The 24,167-nt window shown below is 42.8% G+C and overlaps 1 protein-coding gene across 1 annotated transcript; it reads left to right on the top strand.

Moving 5' to 3' along the window:
• Window positions 1-10,442: 10,442 nt before the first annotated feature.
• On the top strand, window positions 10,443-22,406 carry TRIM36 (tripartite motif containing 36). Its single transcript, XM_042873870.1, has 8 exons — window positions 10,443-10,768; window positions 13,924-14,070; window positions 16,234-16,329; window positions 17,888-18,141; window positions 18,756-18,880; window positions 19,412-19,705; window positions 19,971-20,268; window positions 21,399-22,406. The coding sequence occupies exons 1-8, from the start codon at window positions 10,478-10,480 to the stop codon at window positions 21,769-21,771; spliced, it is 1,878 nt and encodes a 625-aa protein (XP_042729804.1). The 5' UTR covers window positions 10,443-10,477; the 3' UTR covers window positions 21,772-22,406.
• The last annotated feature ends 1,761 nt before the right edge of the window (window positions 22,407-24,167 follow it).

Raw genomic sequence — 24,167 nt, 5'->3', positions numbered from 1 at the left:
GAGGAACCCTGGTTGGAAAATCATGAAAGAAAAACAGTCTTGGAAAATTCGGATACAAGGGCTTGATAGCAGCCTTGAAAGTGGATGCAGAAGGCAATGGAGGTGCTGCCAGGATGTCCTGAGCTATTTAGGGCAGCACTGTGCTGCTTCATACAGCAGAATCCTCGTCAGTGACCAAGTACAAGTGTAGGATTCTTGCAGCTAATTGAAACCCAGTATCTCATCCTTGTTTGGATTGCACTGGTAATTAATACAGATGAGCACTTAGGGGACTGCTCCGTATTACTGTTGGAATTAATGAGTACCATCTAACCCTAGGGAGGAGAGCAAACAGTGACAGGCCCTGCTCTCTCCAGGCTCAGAAGTGTGCCGGTTTGCTAGTTTCACAGCTACCTGGTGTGACTTTGCTCCCAGCCAGACCTGATGCAAGCAGGAATGGGCTGCACAGGATGGTTGAACCACCTCGACTCCTCCCAGGGATTTGCTGATGTCAAAGATTAGCAGAAGAGGTGGGACATTTGTGCACCTGGAAACAGCTGACAACAGCTTGCTGCAGCCACCCTGCTCATACCAACCCCTCCAGGTGCCAACAGGAGGGGCAGCAGGAGTCCTTTCTGGCCATGGCTCCTGCTGTTACTTCCCTAACGTGGCAGAGAACCCTAACTGTTCTATTTCCCCGGTAACCTGGAGCTAATATGGATTTTGGCGCGGTGGCTGCAGTAGTTCGAGGCTAGGGCGGACCGAGGTAAAAAGGTATGAATGCAGGAGGGCAGCTTAGACCCTTGCAGGGCTCCAAAAGCCTCTCATCCCTGTCGCATTTTGACGCGGAGCAGACGGTAATTGACGTCCCGCTCTAAAGCCGGCGCGCGCCGCTGCTGGCCCCGCAGCAGCCCGACTCCGCGGCGCCCCCTGCCGGCCAGCCGTTGCCCCGCAGTCTCTGGGCGTGGCCGCCCCCCGCGGCGCGCAGCGGTTGCCAGGTACCGCGTCCCACCGCCCGCCATTGTGGGCTGCCGCGGCTGCGGCCGGCGCGGCGGCGCGGAGCGCAGCTGTCCGTCCCGTCCCTGAGTCCGGGGCAGGAGGAGGGGCCGGCATGGAGGGCGACGGGACAGAGCCGGAGGTGAGCGCGGGGCTCGGGGGAGCGGCTTTGTGCGGGGGCCGTCGGCTGAGCCGCGCTTGGGATATTTGTATTTTGCTGTCTTTTTTCTTCTTCTTTTTTTTTTTTTCCTTTACCTGTTTGACGGCTCGGAGGTTATTTGCGAATAGATCTGAAAGCGGGGCGGCGGCGGGCAGCGCAGTGCTGCCGGTGATGGGCGGCGGGGATCGGCTCGCCTGTCGCGCGTCGGGGCTGCGCTGCCGCCCGCACGTCCCGGACGTGTTCCGCTCCAGCTGCTGCGCTGGGCAAACCACGGCAGCGCCGCTGCCCGCCAGCGAGCTGCACGGCGAGGAAACCGGCTGTCTGGCCAATTGGACACTTGTTTGTTCATTTTTCCCTTCGCGAAAAGCAAGCAAGCCGATTTAAATGTGTGGCTTGCTATTGTTAAGGAGCATGGTTGCTTCCTTTCCACTACGTCCGTAGGTGCAATTAATCGTACATGTCTTCTTTCCTTCCCTGCAATGCAGACATAACCTAAAGATGAACCAAGTTCGCATAGAAGCCGCGTGCTTTTCAGCTGCAAGGAGCACTCTGATAAATGTTAGTAAAGATCTGTTTGCAGTGCTAAGTGGAGCACTGCCTCAAGACAGCTAAAACCAACCATCATTCTGCAGAGCTGGGGTTTGCTGACATGAGCAGGGACAACATCACACAGAGGGTGGTGATGCACCGGAACAAGTTGCCCAAGGAGGTTGTGGTTGCCCCATTCCTGGAGGCATGCAAGGCCAGGCTGGATGTGGCTCTGGGCAGCCTGGTCTGATGGTTGGCAACATAGAATGTTGAATCTAGGTGATTGCTGCGGTCCCTTTCAGGCCATTCTATGATTCTATCACTGTGAACATGCAGTATCTTACAGCTTGTGCTTTCTGCTTAGTTTTCTCCTCTTTCTGTGAAAGGTTGCTACCAAAAGTATTGAAAGAGAACTCATCTGCCCAGCATGCAAGGAGTTGTTCACCCACCCGCTGATCCTTCCTTGTCAACACAACTTGTGTCACAAATGTGTGAAAGATATACTATTCACAGTTGAAGACTTATTCGCTGATGCAGGTTCTGAATCCTCAAATCAGAGCAGCCCGCGGTTCCGAATCTCTTCTGCTAGCATGGACAAGATTGACAGAATTAGTAGATCAGGTACGTGTCACAGCTTTGCGTGTTTTTCTAATGTTATGTATTAGGTTGACTTGAGCTGAATGGTATCTGCATGGCTAAAATGTCATCTCAGTTCTTCTGATGTGGTTAATTAGATGACTTAGGATAGCACGATCTCATTCATTCTGTGATAAGAACAGTGGGAAGGTTTTAATTTTAAAGACAAGGCATTTCACACAGAACACATCTGTCTTTGTGGCATCCTGTCAGTATTTGTAGCCACTGCCTCTTTATTTCAAATACTGTTGGGCACCAAGGTATAGATGTCAGCAGTTTTGTTGTCCTCCCAGATTTCAACCAGCAGAATTCTGTAGTTTGGAATTCCTTCTAAGTCTTTGAGGACTTCTCAAACGACACTGTTGTCCTGCCCATTCCATGATGTTTGCAGTAAATTGTTTTCCGTAGATGGCGACTATTGGGTGATTGAAGAACTGGAGGATGTGGCTATTAGGAGATTGTGCTAGCAGTCTCTTTCAGTGTTTTGCTCAAGGCTTTAAGGTGCACTTAGCTTGAGGACTCGTAACTCTTTGTGGTGTCATGCTATACAGATTCTTACTCTGACTGTACTCAGCTGCCTCTGTAATTCAGGGATGAGGTGATCAGATTTTACGCAGATACACTGGAAGTATTTTATGCATGCCATGCATCTTAAAAGAAACCTCATCTCTGCTTTTAGACTTCATGCTGGAAAAATTGCCCTCTATAAAACCACATTCCACAGTGCTCCAGAAGGGTCATTTGCAAGACACACCCTGAGTCTATTTGCATTTCATGTTCACAGTTGTCCCCTTGCCAGTTTTCAAAGTCCAGATGCCACTGCCTTCACTTATGTGACGCTTTGATTTATTCAGCTGTTCCCTGAAATGAGTCTGATAAGTAAATGCTGTGCTTGCCATAGCTTGGCTGACTGTTGCTTGAAGGAATCAAACTGCTAGTTATCTTCATTCCAGCCCTGTTCCAGGATGTGGTGTGGACAGCCTTGAGGTGACTGATCTCTATGCACAGTCAATTGCCTTCCTCAGCTGCAGTTTCACAGGAGCCCACTGGTAACTGTGTTATTCCAAGTGGAGGTCTGCTCACTTTCCCCCCCCCACAGTAAACCTGGTGTTCTGGCATTGCTTTGCATGCATGGACTGAGAGCCTCCATGGCTTTGCAGCTGTCATCTTTGACAAGGTGGGTATCGTAGCCCCAGGCTGGGTGCCTGGAAGGTAGTGAACGCACCGTGGGTGACCTCCTTGTGAGAGACAGCATAGGAAGTGTGAAGAGGCTGTACATGGGGAGCAGCCTTCTTGTGCTGCGCTTCCTCTCTGTCCTGTTAACCCACCTTCATCTTGCTCTCCATCACTAGTAGAAACAAGGACCTGATGTGATGCAGCCCATCTTAATGTGTGGCACAATCCACCCTGCATGCTGAAGGAGGCAGAGGCTCCTCTGAGGAGCTAGCGCTGGATGACTGTAAGAAACCAAATGCTCTCACATCCCCTTACGTGAATGTTTTGGGGGGAAGGAGGATTTCAGAGACTCAGTGGCCAGCGTTTCTAGGGTTCAGTTCCCAGTTCTGCAGTAGTAGCTGGCTGGTTTTTTTTCACAGGGTTTAGATGTACTGTTTTGTTGACACCCCTGACAGCAGGACAGGAAAGACCCATTTGTGATGTTCCTGCGCTGTTGAGATCTATGCCATAAGCTTATTGCAGATGCTGTCATCTTCACAGTAGTCTGCCACCCTTCCAGCAGATAGAGTATCATGTGTTATCTCCTGATCTGACTTGTTAGCCGGAAGAGATAAATGCTTTGCTAATGTCTTCGTACCCTTCCCATGAACTGGAGAGTGCTGAGGCTGGGAAAGAGTTGTTTTCCCTCCATTCTCCCTAATGACTGTTGGGCAGGGGCACATCATAGGCAAATTGTCTTCCCAGACACTTTGGAATTGCAAAATGAAAATCATATGGAAATGGGAGCTTTAAAGAACACATTTGAATGTTCAGGTTATGCTGTCTTTGCTTTCTTTGCTTCTGATGTCACAGATACCGTGGTCACGTTGCTCTCTGAGGTGTGAGCTTTTGGCTGTCAGAAGTTTGGTGCTGCTAGTATTCAGTGTGCATCACTGTTCTGCAGCTGAATGAACTGTACAGGGCATCCCCTGACTTAATTTATTCTGTGACCTTCAGTGGGGTTTGTAATAAAACAACTTAGTGAGAGTGAAAAGACACAAGACAGCAACCTAAGTGAAGCTTCACTTATCAAAGAAAGAAACACAGGTATTTCATGTCACTGAGTGCAGGGCACGTCAGCTGTCAGACCGCTGTGTGTGAAAATGTATGAGTGCTGCTCCATCAGCAGTGCCTCCTATTCTGTCAGTTGGCCCACAACAGCAGAGGTTGGTGGTATGGCAGGAGAGGCTGACCCTTCCCACCAGTACGTGTCACACTTTGTTGCTCTGTGACAGGTGGCGGGACAGGGCAGTCTGACATGGAAATGCATATGAAGCAAAGCTCTCTAATTGAATTCCTCCACGTGGAAAATGCGCCTGTTGGCATTCATTGATGCTTGCTGAATGTTAATGGAGACCAAACAGCGGATGCTAGCACAGTGAAAGTTTGACTGCATGGGCAATGTTTTTCTAGCAGCAACTCCATCATAGCAGCTGTGAAGCAGAGAATCGCCTCTGCTGCTGCAGATTTCAGTGAGTGCAGCGTGCAGGCTCCTGTTCAGTGCTGATGAAAATGCGTGGCTAATGGTGATGACTGTGTTGAAAAATTGTGTTTTGTAGCAGAGAATGTGCTCCATCAAGTAGTGTTACTGTGTTCTTTGTGTCTCTGCTGTTTCTGTGGAAGTAAATGGGAGGCATTACTTATGGAGCAACTTAGATAGATGACCTCTTCCTTCTGCTGTGCTTTAGGTTTTCTTTATTTTTTCACTTACTGTCCTTATTGAATCCTTGCTGTCTCCACAAGGAGTGCTGGGTGCTAGAAAAGTTTTGGGTATTTAGATGTTTGAGATGCTGGAAAGAATGGGTCTGAACTCTTTATTTGTTGTGCATACACAGCTTGCATTTATAAAAACAATTTGCTTTAATGTGAAAAGGCCAGAACCAGTAGAACTCTGCTTTTCAGTTGAAGTGGGAGTGCATGTTCTTGTTAAAATCCAACACAATGTTTTCAAAAAAAACTTAACTGCATTTTATAAAGTATTGCTTGCATAAATTGTTGCATATTGAATGGGAATAAAATCAATTTGTTATTCCAATGCATCTTCTGTAATATTAGAGTAATTATTATGTCGGTGTAATTAGGAGGAGGCATGTAGTGTGGCTGTGTTACCATTTCTGTAGCATTGCTGGATGATGCAGAACTTGAGTATTTAAAATATTTTTTTCTCCCTTTGTGTTTCTGCTTGAATATTACGGTTGTGTCACCATGTGCTGGGAATTAAATATTCTTTCGTTTCAGTCCTGCAGTATTTTAGCAGATCCAGGAGAGACAACAGCCGACACTCTTCATTTGAACCATTGTAAACCAATGGTATATCTCACTTTTTGATTTCTAAACAACTTTCTGTTCATTGTTTGCAGCCTCACAGAGGAGGTCTTTTGGTTGGAGAGGTAGAAATGCTTCACATCTTGTTTTGGCTCTAGATAGTGAGGTCTTCAGATCTCAAGTATTGCTGGCTAGCATATAGATTTGTCAGTGGTCAAGTCCACAAAGTGGCTTTTGCAGCAAGCAAAGGTACAGCAAAGCTCTTAAGAAAGCTTTTCATTCTGACTTAAAGGTCGACTGGACTGGCATTGGGTTTAAGGTGAGAGCTATTTTTTTGTGTCTGTGCACTGCTGGACATACTTGATAGGTTCAAATAATGTAAATTCACTCTTCTGCTTAAAACAAACAGAAAAAGCCCCAAGAGTCTATGTTCAGGCTTTTTAATTTTCAGGAGCTTACACGCTCCATTTTTAGTAAAGCTGCTTTTTTACTAGAAGTGGAGTTATTACACTGATCTTTTTAACAATTATAGGTCACCTTTTCACAGAACTTGTGAACAGAAACAGAGTTCTTCATTTTCTCTGAGCCCTCTTAGTTATGCCTGATAAAGAAGCAGACTGAAATTTACACCTTTAACTGAATAGGTGTTTCTGGATCTGGCAATTTAATGTGTTGTTTTTATTTTTGTGCAATGCTTTGTCAGAATAAAATTATGTGAAACACTGCTGTAGTATTGATAGGCACGTGAGCAGCCATTAAAGATAATGTTCCTTTCAAGGAAGGAATGAGCCGAAGCAAACATTAACCTGCATTTCACACTCAGCGTGAGGAACGCAGCAGTTAGGAGAATGTGGGCATTCATCTGCAGCAGGTAGAGACCGAAGGTGCCAGAAAAGAAAGCAACAGCACAGGACTCCACCTGAGTTCTCAGAAAGCCTGTCCTCATCTGCTCGTTTTGCAGAAAACAGTCTTCATTTGGCTGAGATTAAAGTACTGTTTTGTAGCCACATCTCTCAGCTTTTTCTTTCTTCCTAAGCATCCGTCCAAAAGCTGAGTTCGGAGCTGGCAACAGACATTTACATTTTTAAAAACTTTTAGGAGAATCCAGTTGACTTTTAAAATATTCATTTTTTTCTTTTTTCTTTTTAAACTCACACATTTAATTTTCATGTCTCCATAATCACAGAATGCTGGTGATAGTTTACTTGGATAACAGTTTTTATCTTTAAGATATCTTATCCCTTTGCAAACCCGCAGCTGTAGGTTGGGCTCTTCTACTTCTGAAATGCTGGCATCTCTTCTTGGGAATATAACAGTGTCTGTATAAGACCTACCCAAGGTTGCTCTTTGCGTTGAGTCATCACAGTCTCCTGAAGTCTCTATTCTACATCAGTCTCTATTCTGATATTTGTGAGTCGGAGACTGAGTATGAGCACGGGCTGTGTCTATTCTTTAGTTACTGGTAGAGTTATTCATTACAGGTCACGTGGTCCTATTTGTTCCTTGTAGTGATTCCTAGTATTTCACAGAATATATAGAGAGTGTATAGTTGTTCTTTGGAAACTGGATTGGCAAACTGTAGAAGACAGTGTGGAATGGATCAAAGTTCCTCTTGGCCACACATCTAATGGTGACTACAAAATGTGCAGGTTTTTGTTTCTTTGTAGGTTTTTTTGTTTGTTTTTTGCTTTGCTGCATTGAATGCTTGCACTTCAGTTTTAGCAAACTTCAAGACAGCTAGGAATGACAGTGCTCCAAGTAATTTATCACTTGATGAGTGCTTTCTTTTTAGAATGCAAGCATACAAACCTCATAAGCAGGAATCAGGAAATCGGGCTAGTTCCTGTTGTGTATTGCTATCTTAACATTGTTTTAAAAGAGGCAAAAAGAGAGTTCCTCTAAATATTGATGTTCCATAGCATGCAGTGCTGCTAAGTACTCCTGTAGGTTTTAAAACAGGGAAAAATCAGGCCAGGCTCTTAGAGTACAGTGTGGGAAAAGGGATGAGACATCTTAAGAAAAGCAGGGCTTGCCTGATGCTGGATGGCTTCCTGCCAGCAGTGTCACCAGTCACTGCCGAGCATGGCCTGTGATGGCAGTAATTTTGTCCCATGATGGGCAGAATGAAAGGCCTCAATTGGACTGCAGCAGAGCTCACCTCTGTGTTACCAGTCCCACCTGTGAGCTGCTTTGCCCAGACTTCAAAAGCATGCTCCTGGACGAGAATTTCAAATTGTATTTTTAAACTTGACCACTGCACCGTCTTGTCTTTTTTTTCCTTCTTCCGTGTTTTGCCATTGCTTGCTCTCTGCTGTAGTGAATTGCTTGTAGGCATTCATGCAACGCTGTGCTGTTACTCTTTTAGTTTTAATAAATAGTTCAAGTCCCTTTCTGTAGCTGCTGACTGCATGGTGCTGTATGCAGAATTCTCTTTTTCTTTTAGGCCATTGCAGGTATCTGTGTGAAAGGTGTCTGTGTGCAATGTTGTAAGCTTAGAGCTTACATTTGAGATAAAGTTTGTGTCTCACTGCTGCTCCTGTCCTTGCATGTGTGTGTTGCTGTGTATGCCAAGTTACAGGTACTACAGCACATGCAGTTTGGGTAATTAATTTGCTTCCAGTAAGTACTAGGAAAATTTCAAATGTTAAAAACAAAGAAACCAACCAACCAAAAGGAAAAACAAAACAAAACAAAAGAAAACAAAAAAAGCAAAACCCAAATCTCACACACACAAAATCCACACCAAACCTCTGCTTCCTTTAGCCATAAAGCTGTGTATGGTGACTTGAGTCAGCCGTACCGTGGTTGGTAGGTACAGGAGGGCTTCAGACTAACCGAGACTGAGAAACTGAGGCTGCCAGCTTGCACAAACTTACTTACCTTTTGGTTTGGGCTTCTTAGCTGATGGTCATACATGACTATCATGGGGTTTCAAAGGTTTGCAAAACAACCACCTTCCTATGCTAGTGTTGTTTGGGTTGCTTCTTTGAGAGAGATGGTGAGAGGCTGAAAGAGGCATGGTAGGAAGGTGAGTTGTGAGGTGTTGGGTGAAGCAGCCACCGAAGAGCAGTGGAAGCCAAACGTTTTTAGCTGGTGTAAAAGGAGTGCTCAAAAATAAATGATACATCAGTACCTTTGAAAGGAAGAAAATGACTAAATACACCTAAGAACAAACTTCTCTTTCTGGAGAATTCATTTATTTCAGGACTAAGAATTCAGGTTTAAAATTATACATCCTTTATGAACTTGTTAACTACAGCAGAATGAAATCCTCTCTAAGGGATTTTAAAACCATGGTCTAGCTGCAGAGGGTGTTGGATTTTTTTCTTTGTAGAGGGAATATGCATTAGGCTGACATGCTGGCTCTGCCTGCTGCAGAGGTACATAAACGACTACTTTGTGATCATTTTTCTTCCTTGTTCAAAAGTGAGATAGGGATGCACTCCTGCTTGCTAGCTTTAAGAACACTGTGCTGTTCACAGCTTTTGAGCTGTGTTTGGCACATGCTCCAGAGGCTCTTCTAGCTTGCAGTTTTATTTGAGCCTTCAGTCTTTTTCTTTTAGAGAGGAGGAGAAAATTGTAGGCAGCTATTTGGAGCTTCTCCACAGTCCCCTTTCAAAATAAGATGAGCTAGACATAAGAGATAGTTACACACTATCTGTGGCTCCCTGATTCAGAGTGGAGGAAGCTCTCAAACTTGATCATCATAGTAAAAGCCTTTATATTTGGGGTTTCTAAGCATTATTCCTTTATGAAGGCTGTTCAGCTAGAGAAAAGCTTTGTCATCCTCTGCACATTTTGACTAACAGTTCTGGCTGATAGTTCATACTGGAAATAGCTAGTTCTTGTTTTCCTCTTTTTATGGCTTCTCTTGGGATAACCCAGATAAGTCAGCTGAAGAAAACTTCAGGGAGCTCTGAACTGGGATTAGCTGCTCTCAGTGAGAATAAGTGTCTTTCACTGGAATGCGTTACAAGCTGTTAGTCTCTCTTTAGACAGCCAGTTAGCCTGATGCTGGCTGGTTCCTGAGAGGTACACATGTAGTGTTTCAAAAGGCAACGTTTGGATGCATCCCAAACTAGACTACAAACTGCTGCATCATCTTTGAAAGGAGTGCCATTTTTAAGTTCCCCATGATGCGTAACTAACATAGGAGGTTATTAGGCTTAGGAAGGTATACATTTGTTCCTGAGTGAACCCTCAGTCTCATTGAAGCAGGTGGCCACAAGCTGGGGCAGCCAGCCTCCTGTGCTTCATGCAGGGATGCTGAGGAGTTCTGAGCAGTAGAGTAGTAGAGAAATTGTTTTTATTTATGCCTGGCAGTGCAGGACTTGCTCTGAGGAAAAACAGTATTGTTGGCAAAGTTGACACAAAAAGCACAGCTGCAGGAAGCAGAAGATAGAATTGGAACAGTTAACTTCATATTGACACAATTAAGTTTTGGAATAGTTCGTAATGTTCTCTAGTCTCAAACATGATAGTACCTTGTCATGGCAAATCTATTCTCTTTGGCTTGGCAGAGTGTTTATGAATTAGCATTGTATTAGTTTGGTGACATCCCATGATAATCTGTGATTGGTTCATAAATTCTTGCGCTTCTCTTTTTACTGTCTGAAACTCTTCTGTTTATGCTCCTACTAATCCAGATTTGCTGTCTACACAGGCAGAAAACACAACTCTTTGACTCCTAGAACAACTATGTTTCCTTGTCCTGGCTGCCTGCATGATATTGATCTTGGAGAACGTGGTGTCAATGGCTTATTTCGAAATTTCACTTTGGAAACAATTGTGGAGCGACACCGACAGGCAGCCAGGGCAGCCATAGCTATTATGTGTGACTTCTGCAAACCTCCGCCTCAAGAATCCACAAAGAGCTGCATGGACTGCAGTGCAAGCTATTGCAATGAATGTTTCAAGGTGCACCATCCCTGGGGAACTGTAAAAGCTCAGCATGAGTACGTTGGACCAACCACTAACACCAGACTTAAAGTAAGTACACCGGATCTTAGGGGATTTTGATTGCTGTGTTCATATATAGCTGCAGACATGTTCGTGCTCTGGCAGTTGATTTTTAGGACCACTGTTGTTTTATTCTGCTGTCGTTTGAGTAAATGATAAGCTTTTGTTTGTTGATGCCAAAGTGGCTTGAACATGTTTGAAGGGGACTCTAAGCATTTTGTTTTACTTCAGTTAATGGATTGTTTTTATATACTTATTAATTTCCCTTAAGACATAATGATTTTGAGCACCCACAATTGTCTTAAGGGAGTTTTCTAGGAAACACAACCTTGTTGATTTGGTGCTTGTAAACAGAAAGGGTTTTCTGAGTGAATTGGCAGCTGGGGGCTGTCTTGTCCACACTGACCATGAAGTATTGAGTTAAAAATCTTTGGTGCAAGGAGGAAAACTGCCACCAAAACTTCAACCCTGGATGTGGGGAGAATAGACTTCAGGCATCTCATGGAATTAGTTGGCAAAGTCTCATGGGAAACTGTTTTAGAAGGCATTATGGTCCATAGGTACTGGAGTTTGTAAACAACACTAAATTAGGAGGAGATGTTGATTCCCTCGAGAGCCTTGCAGAGGGATCTTGACAAATTGGAGGTCTGGGCAATCACCAACTGCATGAAGTTTAACAAGAGCAAGTGCTGGATTCTGCATGTGGAGCAGGATAAGCCTGGTTTGTGTACAGAGTGAGGGATAAGAGGCTGGAGAGAAGCCCCAGAGAAAGGGATCCGGTGGCTGATGGCTGGCTGAATGTGAGCGGGTGCTGATTTGTGCTCTCTGGTGACAGCAACAGAAGCCTAGGGAACAGCAAGGAGCTGCATCAGGGCAGGGTCAGACTGGGTGTTAGGAAAAGATTCTTCACCAGAGGGTGGTGGTATGGAACAGGTTCCCCAGGGCAATGGGCATGGCTGTGAGCTGCTGGAGTTCAAGGGGTGTTTGAGCAAATCTATCAGATACAGGGTTTGAATTTTAGGTGGTCGTGTGTGGAGGCATGAGTTGATCTCGGTGATCCTTGCGGGTTCCTTTCAACTCAGAATAGGCAGTGATTCTAAATGTCATGTCAAGGAGCATGCCTGTGTATGGCAAACAGAAAAACCAATAGAACACAACCAAACAAAACCCTACGCATGAAGATAGTTCCCTTTGCATGTTTTGAGCCTGAGCGTAATCCTATGCAGAGCATCTTTTTTGTCTTATTCCTCCTTGCACTGAATAATAACTGGAGGTGAGAGCTCAGGCCTCTGCTGCTTTTAGGTGCACCCTTCTAGTCCTTCTTTGTAGCTAAAGACAACAATGCAATTGCAAATGTTCTACTTTGCCAACTACTGCTATGTTCAGACAAAACACAGTGCCTGCAAGCTGCTGTCACTTTTGTTTCTCTTGCTAAGTGTGATGCAGGACACGGGTGTACCTAATTAAATTCAAGTTACACAACAGGAGGAATTGTCACAACTGCCCTCTCTCTAGCAAAAACCCACAGTAAGTCTTAGTGTCCCAGCATTAGCTACATGCGTTTGGTGACAAGAATTGTGCTGTGGGCTGACTTTTGTGAATTTCCTAGTAGCAGCAGTGCTCACTTGATGAAGCACAACAGAAGTGCTTGGATGTTGCTAGGTTTTGATCCCATGCAGGTGGTATCATGGTGAATCACTCCATGTATTTGGGGCCAGAGTGTGGGAGAAAACTTGATTAAAAGTAGGCCTAGTGTGTTGCTTCTGTGCCTTGTACAGAAGCGTGGGGAAGGCTTTAAGTGTATTTATCAATAGTAAATCTCTCATTATATTTTTGAGGACTGAGTTTAGTATGAGGAAAGAAAAGTGCATTTTTAATTACAGTACGTTGTTAAGATCAGAAATGAATGAAAGAGTATTTGTGAGTCTCCTAAATAATGTTCCTGGTTGTATCATTAATTTGAAACTAGACTGCAGAGCACTTTGTAATGTGTGTGGTGGGGATGTGAGAAGCACACAGTAGACTGATTGTTCTTGAATTTTTAGAGAGCTAGACAAGATAATCTGCTTTTTCTGTCTCTAGTTTGCAGGCTACACTTACGATTTACGCAAGAGGTAAATAAAAATATTTGGTTTCTGTTAAGTGTGGCCAGACAGTGCTGTGGAAAAAATGGCTTCCGTGGGATAGGAGATGATTGCAGTTCTTTGGAGATGCCTTTTGCCACAGCTGATTTTGCTGAAAGTTTCTTCTTCCTGTTTTTTTTTTTTTTTTTTTTTTTTTATTAAATCAACCAGAGGGTGACAGTTGGGTAGCTTATCATGTGTTCTGCTTAATGATAATACTGTATACCAGGGTGCTAGTGAGACTAGTATCTTTTGCCTCTCACCATAGGCCGAGATAAAATATGGTCTTGAGAGCTGGTTTCAAGGATGGCCAGCAGTTTTCATTTTGTGTGTCCATATTTATGCTACTGGAATTTTGTCTTTATTTTGGCTCTTTTGTTTTTCTCCCCACCCCCTTTTTCGGTGTGTATGTCTGCTCTTTGAGCTTGGAATTGGACATTGTTCTCCCTCATTTAGCAGTTACTCCATCATACATGTTCAGTTTTTGAAAGATGATTGTTAGCGAGTGCCAGACTTTTCAGAATATTGAGGCTGATATTTGAGTGAACAATTGTAATTGGAATCAGATGGGAAACAGTAAATGAAACAGAGCTTTTTATCTTTAAACTGTGAGTGATGTTAGAGGCTGTATTTCGCTCCAAGAGCTGTAGCTATGTAGCTGTTCTGAGCCTAGTTTAGATTTAAATCGCTCCTGTATTATGCCAACTCTTGCTTTAAGAGACAAATCGTAGCTCTTTTGAGAGAGAATTGAGGTGTTGACCTGGAGCCAGTAGAATTTGAGAGGGTGAGTGTGTTGTATATATTACATTCACAGTTCTGAACATGGCTACAGGTATTTTACAGCATGCAAAGAACTTGAGAGATTAGCAAGATGATTAACTGCAATATGGAGGCTACTTGGTGTGTACATAGACATAAAATTGTGGGCAAACATAAACATATGGCCTGTAAGTGGAATATATGAAAAATCCATTAGAGGAATTAGATGCTGCCTTGGGACGGCTGTTTGCTTTAATGGTTTCTTTTTGGAAATAGTCTTTCATTCTTTGCTCTCTTTTTTAGGTTTTGATGTGTCCAGAACATGAAATGGAGAAAGTGAACATGTACTGTGAAATCTGCAGAAGGCCCGTCTGCCATCTCTGTAAACTGGGTGGATCTCATGCAAACCACAGGATAACAGCAATGAGCACTGCCTATAAAACTCTGAAGGTAACAGTAAGCGTTGTTTGAGCTGAACTTAAGAAGAGAAAGTACACTGAGCTTCTGTAGTAAGGGCAAACTCTCTCTGGCAGGAAGCCTGCACATGTCCTTGGAGGACATGGGTCATGAGGCATGCTGTTGTGCAAGCTCTGTTAGTGTACATTATTAATGTGACTTAGCATATCTGAGAAAATAATTTTTCTGTGAACCTTTCAAAGTGCTTCCCCTTAATTTAGCCATTTGTGCAGCAGTACTGACCCTTCCAGAAAGTTTAAACCACTAATAGTTGGCAGTTTGGCTGGTACCACTGGGTAGTTTCAGGCTGGTTCCCTTGTATCTTGGGTGAACTGACATTTCAAAAGCACGTCAAAACAATTTGAAACTGAAGTGTCTTGTGTGACCTTGCGTGTTGCTGAAGCTGCATGGTTGTTAATTGACTAAGTACGGTACAATAAAGAAGACTTGCAAACATTGTTTTGTTACTACAAAATGACTGCTGCTATCTTTTCCCCTTTCTTCTTCTCTAGCTCTTATCCACAAAAAAAAAAGGGGGGGGAAAGAGGGAAAGAATGGGGAAAAAAAAGAAGAGAAAAGGAAAAAAAGAGAGAAATATTTTTCCTTTCTGCTTTTTGACCTCCTTGCTTATTTGCAAAGCTGTACTGATGTTAGCTTTTGAAGATAGGGAAGTGCAGAGACACACATAAGCTCTGCTTCGAGCCACTCATTTCTTTAATAAATCTTACTAGAAATGAATTTGTAACAGGCAGGGCTTTTCTGTAAGTTGTAACAATGTTCTTGAGCTTCTGGTTCCTCAGCTGAAGAGAAGATGACATCTCTGGGAAGGAATGAGCCTTCTTCAGTTGCTTTGTGTTGCTTGCTCAAAAGAATCTGTCAGTGTGGTCATTTTGGGAAACTCAACAGTTCTTTACAGCGTTGACTTACAAAGGCTTTGACACTGTGTCCTGCAGTATTCCCCTGGGGAAGCTGACAGCCCATGGCTTGGACTGATACACTCTTTGCTGGGTAAAGAACTGGCTGGATGGCCAGGCGCAGAGACTGGTGGTGTTAAATCCAGCTGGTGACCAGTCATGAGTTGGTGTTCCCCAGGAGTCAGTACTGGGGCCTGTCCTCTTCAATATCTTTACTGATGACCTCGATGAGGGCATTGAGTACTCGCTTGGTAAGTTTGCAGATGACAGCAAGTTCCGAGAAAGTGTTGCTCTGCCTGGGGGTAGGATCTGGACAGGCTGGATCGCTGGGCTGAGGCCAGTGGATGAAGTTCAACAAGACCAAGTGCTGGGTCCTGCCTTTGGCCACAACAGCCCCAGGCAATGGTACAGGCTTGGGGCGGAGTGGCTGGAAGACTGCATAGAAGAAACAGACCTAGGGGTGTTGATCAGTGCTTGGGTAAACATGAGCCAGTATTGTGCCCAGGTGGCCAAGAAGACCACTGGCATCCTGGCTTGTATCAGAAACACTGCTGACAACAGAAGCATGGAAGTGATCATCCCTTTGTAGTCAGCATTGAGGGTGCACCTTTAGTATGGTGTTTGGTTTGGGGCTCTCATATAAGAAAGACAGTGAGGCCCTGGAGTGTGTTCAGAGAAGGGCAATGAAGCTGGTGAGGGGTCTGAAGCAAAAGTCTTACAAGGAGTGTCTGAGGGAGCTGGGATTGTTCAGTCTGGATGAGAGGAGGCTCATGGGTGAAATTATTGCTTTCCGTAACTACCTAAAAGGAGGTTGTGGTGAGGGGGGGGTTGGCCTCTTCTGCCATATAACTAGCAATAGGATGAGAGGGAATGGCCTCAAGTTGTGCCAGGGGGGATTCAGGTTGAGTGTTAGGAAATACTTGTTCTCTAAGAGTGAGGTCAGACACTGACCTAGGCTGCCTAGGGAGGTGATGGAGTCACCATCCCTGGAAACGTTGAAGAAATGTTTAGATGCTGTACTGAGGGACATGCTTTAGTGGGAAATTCTGGTGGTAGGTGGATGGTTGGACTAGATAAGATCTTTCTAACCTTGGTGATTCCCTGATTCTATGACTTTCACTGATAGTAGGCTGCCAGCCTTGCTACAAGGTAAACTGAATATTTACTGAGTGACTTATTCCTGCTGTTGATGTGTTTGGTTTGGAAGTCCTTGATCTGATTGTTTGCTATTCTATTTTAATAGGAGAAGCTTTCAAAAGATATAGAGTATCTCATCAGTAAGGAGAGCCAAGTAAAAGCTCACATCTCACAGCTGGGTCTTCTGCTGAAAGAAACAGAGGTAATAATGATTTGCTGTTTTGAAGGGGTAGTCCTCGAAGGGACACAGCAAGGGCTGGAGCTGTTTCCGGCACAGTGTTGCACTGGCTATATTGAGGGCTGGAGGGTTAATTTGAAACAATTTCTGTAAAAGTTGTGTTAGTCTTCTCACTTTAAAGCAATTCGAACAGTGTGGGAAATTTAGGCAGTGTACAGAGGAAGGGGACGTTTTGGTTTCCAGTGTAAATTTGAAATAAGGCTTATTTGATACTCCAGTCAAAGATAAATGAGTTGGACTTAAAGCTCTCTGTATCAAAGGCAATGCACTGCTTATGTTTTTACATTGTTTTGAGGATGTTGCTGTGAAGTCAGAGTTAAGATAAAAAACTCTGCATAGAAGACAGAGGTGGGGATATTCTTTGCATGCAAAATGCAAAACTGACAGAAATTGCAGGAGCTCCTGGCCCTGCCCTTTCCTGGATGCAGATCATATCTGTGCATCTATCTGAGGTAGCAGTCAAGAGTGGTCCTGTTGCTCCGAGGGAGTTGGGTGTTGCGACGTGACACTGGGCTACCCTGGGAAACATACAGAGGTCACAAGGTTTGAGATCCCCTGTGGTAAATTAAGATGAAACAACACCAAGCACTCAGTTAAATATTTGCTTGGATCTCACTATGATACTTAGATTTATATGTCTGTATCTTATTGGCTGTGAGCTATGATGATAGGCCTTGCATTACAGCCCTTGGATCCAGCAGTGTCACAGCAGTCAGGATTGTTTCTGTGTTGCTGAGCACACGTGCCTTTTGCAGTCTTTTGACTTTCATGTGCTCACAGTCCCCCCCACTAAAGCGGAGCTCAAGTCACAATATGTGCAGTTCCACTGAGCATGTACAGTCCTTCAGAATGTGCCAGAAATGAGCTGGGGTCTCAAGTGGTTGTCAGACTGAGATATGACACTACAGCTGCTCAAGTGCAGTTTGGGGTTTAGAATACACTGGAAATTGGTCCATGGGTTGGAGGGTCTTCAGGTGTCTCACTTTCCCACTGCCCAAAAGACTCCTTGTTGAGCATCTCTCCCTCCCCCCAGTAAGTTCTTCTGATGTTGCTGAACAGGTCTTCATAGTCTCAGAAGATAAGGAAATCCATCTGGAGAAGTAGTGTCTTGCCTTGTTAAGGTCTCCTCCTCCAGCATCTCCTTTTCTCCTACCAAGTGTTTGGGACATTAAGCCATTTGCTTCTCAGCCTCTTACAGTGAGAAGTCTCTTGGGCATGAAGGCTTCAGACCCACCTTCTACAGTGCTCTGCCGTGAGCTGTTTAGGCAGAGAAATGTCCTGCATAATTCAGGGCATAATCTGAGAAATAATTTCCTGCTCTTCGTTCTCAGTGTTAAGAAAGTGAATATATACTGACTTGCAGTGTTGCTTCTCTTTTCATTCTTTAACAGTATAACAAAGCTGTAAATCTTCCAAGCAGATGATTGAATTGCTGTTACAGTTCATAAAAAAAACCTTTGTGTTTCCTTACACAGACACAGAGCAATGAGATTGGTTTAAAATGTATTTTGTTCTTTCCTAGTGCAATGGGGAAAGAGCTAAAGAAGAGGCATCTCAGAGTTTTGAGAAATTAATTAATATCCTGGAGGAGAAGAAGTCTGCAGCTCTTAGGGCAATTGAAGTGTCTAAGAATATAAGGCTGGACAAATTGCGAACCCAAGCAGAAGAATATCAAGGTCTCCTGGAAAATAATGGCCTTGTAGGATATGCTCAAGAAGTGCTTAAAGAAACTGATCAGTCCTGTTTTGTTCAAACAGCAAAACAACTTCACGTCAGGTATCTTGGTTATTGTCTGGGTTAGGTACAGGTTCTGCTGCTGCACGATGTCTGGTCAAGTAGGTTATCTTAACACTTGCTAGCAGAGTTCTGGGTGTAGTACCTTTTATTGCAGAACCTCATAACCAGTCCAGCTGCAGTTCAGAAGAGATTACTGTGGTACAGTGTGTGTTCAGAAGTAGCGCACCAAAGGGATTCTGTCCTTCTAAAGCATCTAGCCCTGCTTAGTAGAACTGCAGTGGAACAGCAGTCTGTTCAGCTCACTGACACATTCCTTTGCACTGTGATTATATCAGCTATTTGCAAGTTAATCTAACAGGTCTCTTCCGACTTTACACTTCTGATTTAATAGTTGGTCTCCATTAGCACTTCACATCTGTTTTGTTCTTTGAACAGAATGCAAAAAACTTTGAAGATAATCTGCTATTTGAACTTTTATTTGTTCACTGTTCTTACCTTGATGTGCATAACGATTTTAATCTTTGAATTTAAATTCTGCCTAGTAAAGAAAATGAGACTTCAGTAAGTAAAAGCTAGCATTTTTGTTTTCAGAAATGTACATTTATACATTCCCTTTTCTTTTGTCTGCCATCCCTCCACTCCTGTGCTTTTAGAATCCAAAAAGCTACTGAATCTCTGAAGAGCTTCCAGCCAGCAGCTGAAAGCTCTTTTGAAGGTTTTGTGGTGGACACAACCAAGCAAGAAGTGATCCTTGATGACTTATCCTTCTATTCCAGTGGTAAGTTGTGAGAACATCAAGTCTTTGTTGAGTTACAGCTTTAAGAGCTTCTCTAGAAAGGGTTAGAATTTATGCAGGGCTGCAGTTGCACATCTCAGTGAGGTACCCTGACTTGCACTGATCCTTCTGTCTTCATGATCCACACAGCATTACCTATCAGCATTACCTATTTGCTCTGACAGGCAAGCTGGGATGTCATCAACTTCAGTACCAGTTTACAATGGCTTCTAAAATACTGTAGTTAATGACAGTTAAATCTTAGTGGAAGCTTGTTGTGTGCGCAGAAAAAAAGTGGGCATTTTGCCGTTTTTTTTTTTTCCCAGCAGCTTGCACAAATTCCAAATTAAAAGCAGAAACTAAAGAATTCATTTGTGTGCAGGAACACAGGCAGTGTCACCTTTAACTGTGCAAATCAAATTATTTTCCACGCTGCTAAGCTCCTGAGTGGAGAAGGTATAGATCACTTTAAAACAATGTATATCTAAACATCTAAACTTCTGGATTTTTTCTCCTCAATCTGTGGCCTTCCAGGTCTGGAAGTACCAGAAATCAATGAGGAGCAATGCAGAATGTATAACAAAGCTGTGATCAGCTGGGAGTCCTCCAAGAAGACAGACTCTGCTGATATGTACGCTCTTCAGTATCGCAAGCTTAGTAGAGAAGAGGAGAGTGTGATGTGGCAGGAGGTTGAAGTTTGCAGCAAGAGCAAAGTCATACCTGATCTTGATGAAGACAGTAGCTACGCCTTTAGAGTTCGAGGATACAAAGGGTCCATGTGTAGCTCGTGGAGCAAAGAAGTTATTTTGCGTACACCTCCTGCTCCAGGTACTGGCTTTTCTTATGTCCACCTGCACTGGAAACCACCTACAGTTCCCAGACTTCTGTGCCATTATTGGTTGTATGTATATGCATAGAAGCACTGTAATAAACAGGTTAATTATCATACTGCAATTATTAGCCTGCATGACAACCCTAATAGCTTTTCATAGTGAGAATTTCTAATGCCGATGTATGTTAAGATGCAGTTTGTAAGCACAGAAAGCCAAAAAATACTTAACTAACAGCAGACTCTTGGAATACTATTTTTCAGTTCTTAGCTTTCTTTTTGATGACAAATGCGGGTACAACAGTGAACGTCTCCTGCTGAACCCAGAAAGAACGTCTGTGGAAAGCAGGGCTGGATTTCCTTTACTGCTAAGAGCTGAACGCATGCAGTTTGGATGCTACACAACCCTGAATTACATCATTGGTGACACTGGTATTGCCAAAGGGAAGCACTTCTGGGCTTTTCATGTGGAAGCTTATTCTTACCTGGTAAAAGTGGGAGTTGTTTCTAGCACCAGGATACAGAAATTTTTCCACAATACACATGATGTGACAAGCCCAAGGTAAATTCCAGGCATATGCATGAAATGTGTTTTGTACAAGAAGATGGTTGGGTTTATTTTATTTTGTTTTGTTTTGTTTTATTTTATTCTAATAATTTAAAAGCAAATGTAGTCTCAATTAACAAACTTGAACCTAACCAGTGGAAAGTAGCTTGAAGCAAATGATAGATGCAGGTTGTCCTATTGCTTTTCTTGTTCCCTGCTTTCAGTAGAGAGCCCATCATCTTTCTTTTTTGGAAGGAAGTCAGGTTTGTACAAATATTGAGATACATCAGTTAAAGCAAGAAGGTGGAAAGAAGTCCATCAGCTGTGAGACTGAAGCAATTCTTGGTTGTCATTAGGTAGACCATTAGCGTGGCAGATTGTCATCTGCTCAAAGGTACAAAGTTCACAGAGTTGTCTGTGTAGTAGCTTGCATCATGATGGATTCCAAGTTGCTTGCATATCGGTTTTGGATTGCTGCTGAGCAGAAGTCAGAATACTGTGAAGAAACCAGTACAAAGGTTTCCAGTTCTCAATTACAGCTACAGTAAACTCAGGTATATCTAGAAATGGAAGGCTGGGAAGTTATTGTCTGAAGACTGTAGCTTCATATCTTAACAGGTGTGCTGGCTTCTTCCTACGCAATGTAATAAAACTGAAAAAAATGCTCCTATCTTAAGTTGCTTAGTGTAGTCAGTGTAATATGGCAGTTGCATGGAAACCTCTTAGAACAAGAGTAATGTTAGATGTATTTATTGGTGTTATTTAATATTATGTAAATAAAGTTAAACATATCCTGCCTGTAATGATAAATCATATTTGCAGAACTATCTGTCCAGTTACCTAATTTACTGTACCTGGTAGGTTCATTAATCATTACCTAGCATAAGTAGGTTTAGATAAACTTGGAACTTAACAGCTCCTTAACAAAACCTTCGTTAATTCAGCTCCTGTCAGCTGTTTCAAGCAGCCCAAGTGGCTGTTCACTTATGAAACATATCTTTCCTTCCAGCACTGTTGCATTTTTACCCTACAAGCTTTTGGTGTTTGTATAGTGTTACCCGTCTTACAGAAATGTTTTCTCTAGCTCACATTGCAGACAGTATTTGTGAATCTGACAAGAGCAAATGGTTGTTCTTCTGTTCTAGATCTGAACAAGACAGTGGTCATGACAGTGGGAGTGAAGATGCCTGTTTGGATTCATCACAGCCTTTCACACTGGTCACTGTGGGCATGAAGAAGTTTTTCATCCCCAAGGCAGCTGCTGACCCAAAGGAAGCTGCTGACCCCAAGGATGCAGCAAGAAGAATCCTTCCCCTGCCCTCCTGCTTGGGGATCTGCCTTGACTGTGACAATGGCAAGGTGGGCTTTTATGATGCCAGCCGCATGAAATGCCTGTATGAGTGCGAGGTGGAATGCTCAGGCATAATGTACCCAACATTTGCCTTAATGGGTGGTGCAGCAGTTCATCTCAAGGAAGCCATCCCAGCAAAGTACGTGGAATACCAAGATGACCTGTAGGTTAGTGCTCTCCTGTTGCTGTTCTGAAATTAAAAATAAGAGCAGAAGCATTTCACCTTTGTTTTCAGTCCTGATTCAAATACAGTATACCTAAGAGCTGTATACGAGACTTTGGGTCACACTTCTGTGTTGCTTTGTTTGTTTGTTTGTTTCTTTGTTTGTTTGTTGAATAGTTCAGACATTTCCAACAAAAGGAAATGTTCTTCCAGGAACTCCCCTGCCTTTCTTGTGATCTGTGTGATGATGATCTCCACAAACTTTCCTCCTAGGGAAGGTGGGGAGGAAGTTTGACTAACAACCAAAATTACTTTTCAGGGATAGAAATCTGCCTTTTATGTAACATAGATTCTCATGTAGTCAGTTTTGAGTTTAACAGACCAAACTGACAGCGTATGATTGCCATTATTCTTTGAGATACCTGTCTTCATGCATCTGCAGGATCAAAATTGCACTAATAGAATAAAAAGCAGTGAGAAATGAAAACTGCAGGTGAACATTTAGGCTGTGTTTGGAAGGAGGAGGTTAAACTAGAAACTTAATTTCATGTAAGTGTAATGTAACTGTAAGCTGAAACTAGTTCTAACGCCTGATGTAGAGTTGATGGTATAATTGTAAGTTCCTGTACTGTTCCAGGCTTTTAGTGTAGACATAAAATATATAAAGTGCAATTTGACCCTAAATGTCAGACTTCCAAGTCTGATATCTGAAGTTTTTGCATGTATGAGTAGCAAGCAGTACCTGGTTTTAGGCAAAAGTAAATAAGTACTTATTTACTGATTCAGTTTTGAGACTCAATTTCTGCCTTACAAGGCATCTCTGTTCAGATTTCTGTTCCGCTCATGTTAAACACTAACATGTTGTAGTGCTTGCATCTGTTTGGAAGAAATTTACACAAGCAGAAATCAAACGTTTGAGTACTTCTACTGTTAATTTTAATTACTGAAAAACAAGGTTCTGAAGTGAAGGACGTTTCTAAAATACACTCAATTTTTTATGAATTTGGGGATATAATGTTGCATCTTGATGAATGTGAAGTATGTTTACTAAATACCTGTGTATAGCTGTAGAGCAATGAATGACCTGAAAATTGCAAGTGGGCACCACTGGTGGTGGATTGACCACTTGTCTTGGTCTTAGAGGTCTTTTCCAAATGTTACGATTCTTTGGTCCTCTTATCTTATGAGACTGGCTCTCTAGCTGTGAAGGATGATGAAAGATCTGGGATTCGCTTCTTTCTTTAATCTTAAAACTTATCTTTTTGGTCCATACCAGATATTAAACTGATCAAAGGACAAATCTTCCGTAGAATTTTCCACATGATCCTGATGGTTAGCTCTGAACAAGCTGCACACGTACAAGGCTTCCCCATCTGATGTCTTATTTTGCATTTAATAAGATTGAGTCTGTTCTGCCATCTTACCTAGTCACTTGGTACTGAGGCCTTCCTGCATAGTGAACACAAATCTTTACCTACTCTTGCAGCAGCTTCAGTTATAGTGAGACAGAGCAGTTTTATTCCCGCTGACAAAATGTACCATTCCTTCAATCTGTTTTTTTGTTATTCTGCCACTGAAAATCCTTACATTTCTGTATGCTCTGTTGACTAGATTACAAGTGCTCCTTGTTACTCAAGTTATCAGTCAGACTCAGAAGTCAGGATTCCCTTTTCTTTAGCTATGGCTTATCCCAATGTGCAATTTTCCTTCTTCCACATATCTACCAAATATTGGTTTAAAGCTACAGATTGTAGAGTCGAATTTCCTAATCTGTTATTCCCAGATCAAATCTCTTTCTACAGGTAAGTATCTCATTTTTAATTCTTCTGTTTTAGAAGTTATTATAAATTACAGGTTTTATGTCTCAGTTACCACTCTACAGTTCCACACTTACATCTTTAGAAGCATCTGGACCAGTATGACCAGGCTTTAGCTTTTCATTACTTTATGAAAATTGTCATAAAATAGCCACAGCATCTTAAATGTGAAGATAAGTCATTCTGAAGGACTATCTTTTAAAAGAAGGGGGCAAAAAAAAGGTAGTGATTTAAGAAAACAGAAGTAAAGGAAGAAGAATTCAGTTTTTTTCCTACTGTATCTTTGCCTGACATTCATTGAAGATGTGCTCTGCTATGCAATTACTTATTCTACTGGACACAGGCTGATATTACTGAAAACACTTACCTGCCTTTTGGTATGTCAGTTTGTAAGTATCTCATTCATCATTTTAAAATTGGTATGGCTTTTGGTGTAGAATGCCTTGATGTAAGGGTTTTCATCGCAGTGCTATATGGCGCTTGCTCCAGTTTATTAAATAGAAGCTGACTGTCAGAGGCAAATGATTTTTTCCACCTGTCAGAGATACAGTTCAGTAGTACATGCCTACACTGACACTTACTT

The sequence above is a fragment of the Lagopus leucura genome, unplaced genomic scaffold, assembly GCF_019238085.1.
Source record: "Lagopus leucura isolate 7727_CA_CO unplaced genomic scaffold, USGS_WTPT01 Super-Scaffold_54, whole genome shotgun sequence".
Taxonomy (NCBI): Eukaryota; Metazoa; Chordata; class Aves; order Galliformes; family Phasianidae; genus Lagopus; species Lagopus leucura.
Note: the sequence above shows the minus strand (reverse complement) of the source record. Positions and strands in the feature narration are given on the sequence as shown.

Excerpts from the sequence above, each read along its gene's own strand:
- TRIM36 (XM_042873870.1), top strand. The coding sequence starts at position 10,478 with ATGTTTCCTTGTCCTGGCTGCCTGCATGATATTGATCTTGGAGAACGT. Across the intron at positions 14,071-16,233 it reads CTGCCTATAAAACTCTGAAG|GAGAAGCTTTCAAAAGATAT; the intron begins GTAACAGTAAGC and ends CTATTTTAATAG. Across the intron at positions 16,330-17,887 it reads TTCTGCTGAAAGAAACAGAG|TGCAATGGGGAAAGAGCTAA; the intron begins GTAATAATGATT and ends GTTCTTTCCTAG.